This window comes from Impatiens glandulifera, chromosome 7 (assembly GCF_907164915.1).
Source record: "Impatiens glandulifera chromosome 7, dImpGla2.1, whole genome shotgun sequence".
In the NCBI taxonomy this organism is placed as follows: domain Eukaryota; kingdom Viridiplantae; phylum Streptophyta; class Magnoliopsida; order Ericales; family Balsaminaceae; genus Impatiens; species Impatiens glandulifera.
In genome coordinates this window covers 32,592,783-32,595,814 of record NC_061868.1, presented here as the reverse complement: position 1 = coordinate 32,595,814, position 3,032 = coordinate 32,592,783, and the positions used below count along the sequence as shown (strand labels likewise).

Sequence of the window (3,032 nt, the reverse complement as noted above, 5' to 3'; positions counted from 1 at the left end):
ATGTTTGAGAGGGATGCCGGTTCACCCGGTCCAAATTCTGGACGGTACTTGAGAATGAGTCGGCTGATGTGAGGAGCGTAGCCGAGACCTCTTTTGGTCAACACCATAGTTTTCAGGTTGTTGAGAATGACCGATGACCAATTTATGGGAGCATAGCTCATGATGTAGGTCATCATGTTATACACCTTTTTGGAGTATCGCTAGTTGGGAGATTGGCAGATTATCGAGCGATTGACGATTTCTACTAGTAGCTGGGTGTGGAACCGAAGACAGGTCTTCGGTCCGTTGTTCTCCACCGGCACCCCGGTTCCAGAGAACAGCCAAGCATAGGATTCCGCGGCGCTGCCCTCTCGGGGTGGGAAATACGAAAACTCTTCGGTGGGCAGGTTGAACATCTGAGCAAACTCGGCTTCATCCAGCCAGAAGGTATGGTCTGAACGAACCGGCTCGCAGAAAACCGATGACAATCCATCCGATAAAGAAGAAGGATCGATTGAAGAGGAACAATCGGCTACAAGTCTTGACAATGCCGGTGCGGCCGCAAGCCTTGAAAACACCGATGCCGGTGCAGACGGCCGTGGGGAGGAAGAGGTTCCCGTTGATAACGACCAGAAGATAGCCGAAAATATAGTGCGCAGAATCATGGAGGAAATTGATCTGCGAGCTCAGGCGGCTGCCGAAGTATACAGTGAGTGGTTGGGTTACCGGTGCAACAAATTCTTCAAGCATATGCTACCGGGCCTAACCGATGGACAAAGTTTCAGAAGGCTGAAGGAGATAGAAAAAGACGTTATCAGACTCACAAACGGCGAGGATCTTAGCGAAGCCATGGACCGACAGGCATTATTAGTACCGCATGCTCGGCTACAAAAGCTAACCGTACATATACGAAAGCTTTCAGAAAGGTATGTTGCGGGAACACCGACAGCTAAATTACAACTCTTGGTGTTGGATAAGCTTGAGATAAAGAAAGGAGAATTCACTGACGAGATAGAGCAGCTAGAAGCGGTGCACAGACAGCGAGATACAGCGCACTCTCCGCGTCCTGAGACCGACGACGGTCAGAATCCAGGTAATACATCTCATCTGGCGGATCCGGTCATTAATGAAACCGACGAAAGGATAGAGACTCCTTTCACCGGGCCACTTGAAACCGATCAACCGGGGGATTCAGAACCGGCCATCACAGAAGAAAGAGTCAAGACTCTCATTCAAGAGTTTGCCAACAGAAAGGTTCGACCGTGGAAGAAGAAAATCAAGAAAGCCGCGGTTCAAACAATTACATTGGCCCAAACAACGAGGGATAATCTTGTGAAGGCAGAGGCCCGGATCGCGGAGATCGAAGTTAACTACCGTGACGACACAGTTCTGTACAACGCTCATCTTAAGCGAACCGTGGACTTGGAAGATAAGACCTCCAAGATGGTGGATGACTTGGAACGGTTTCAAGAGAAACCCGATCAACAGTTCACAAAGGTAGATGAGGACCTAGGGCGGTCAAGCACCGAAGTCGGTTCAACACTTGACAGGGTCATAGACCTTGAAAAGAAGAATACAAGTCTTGAAGAGCGCAACGACAGGCTTGAAGCCGACCTTAAGGCGGTCACCGAAGAGGTGACTAAGTTGATAAATGCCAAGCTTAATGCTGATAAAGCGGTTGAGGAGGCAAATGCTCAAGCGACTAAGGATATTCAGGATGCGCTGGACGAAGAGACGCGGAAAGCAAAGGAAACACCGCAATTGACTGAAGAGGAATTAACCGTACGCACACAAAAGCTAGCGGCCAGAAATCCGGCACTTGCAAAGTCCATAGCAGCTCAAGTGGCCGAGGATGCAGAACGGTTAAATACTGAAAAACAAAGGCTCGCCGACTACGCAAAGGCTCACAAGAAGACCAAGGCGGCTTCTTCCTCTTCGGTTCCGGCAAAACGCAAAAGGAAAACACCATCAAGGAAGGTTCAAGTAGCCGGGATGCTGGAAAGGATTACCGAGACAATTATTAAAACTCAACCGAACCCAGCTATGCACACCGAGGATGAAATCGAAGAGAATCTCGAGCCGCGAACTACAAGACAGCGAGTTCTCAATACGGCTCCAATCAGCACGGTCGGTCAATCGCAAGCTGGAGGTTCATCTTCAAGAACAGCTCCACCGGATGAGGAACAACCGACCGATGACATGATGAAAGACTTCATGCCATCCGAATCAGAATAGGGGCTCTCTTTTCTTAATCTATGTTTATTTCGGTGTCTATATATATAATATTTTCTCCTTTTACGGTTACTTATATATATATAAAGTTATTTTTGAAACCGGCCTATACTTGCATTCTTACATGGTTTTGATAATTTTAAATAAAATAATCAAAAAGGGAGAAATTGATAAGATAAAAGATGATAATTTTCCAAAATTTTTCTCAAAATTTTTCCAAATTTTTTCGAAAAATTCTCCCAAGTCAGTTTCAAAAATCCGGTCAAATAAAGAATCGGCCTACGTTTGCAATCTTACATGATTTTGATAATTTTAAATAAAATAATCAAAAAGGGAGAAATTGTTAGATAAAATTAGACCGGTTAATAGAACTTAACACAAATAAACCTTCCATGCATGAACAAAGAACCGGACCAGTCAAAGTAACCAACCGGTTTGAGAAAACCAACCGACCAGAAACATGACCGCTCAAAGAAGGCCGGAAACACCAGACAACCGGTCATTCAGAAGCCAAAGCAATAACCGGAAGTCATCCGGTTAAGTCAAATGACCGACCAGCATAAGAAGATACTTCGGGTATCTGTTGAAAATGATACCAAAGGAACAGACTGAACATTTCCATATTCATACAAGTCTGAGGACAGTCTACAGGCTGCAGAAGACCGTCCTACAGGATCTTTCCACTTCAGGATAAATCAGAAAGGCAATCTTCCAAGTACAGACAACTGTCCAACCGACAGTTACCATATTGAGTAAAAGACAAACCTAGCAGGTTTGTCTTACACACTAGAAGATCAGACCGTCAGGTCTTAAAGATTGAC

At 45.6% G+C, this 3,032-nt stretch overlaps 1 protein-coding gene across 1 annotated transcript; it reads left to right on the top strand.

The window, feature by feature from the left end:
• LOC124909753 lies at positions 1-2,214 on the top strand. The gene is made up of 3 exons (XM_047450399.1): positions 1-44; positions 420-1,841; positions 1,938-2,214. Exons 1-3 carry the CDS (start codon positions 1-3, stop codon positions 2,212-2,214), a joined length of 1,743 nt encoding a protein of 580 aa, XP_047306355.1.
• Positions 2,215-3,032: the final 818 nt, after the last annotated feature.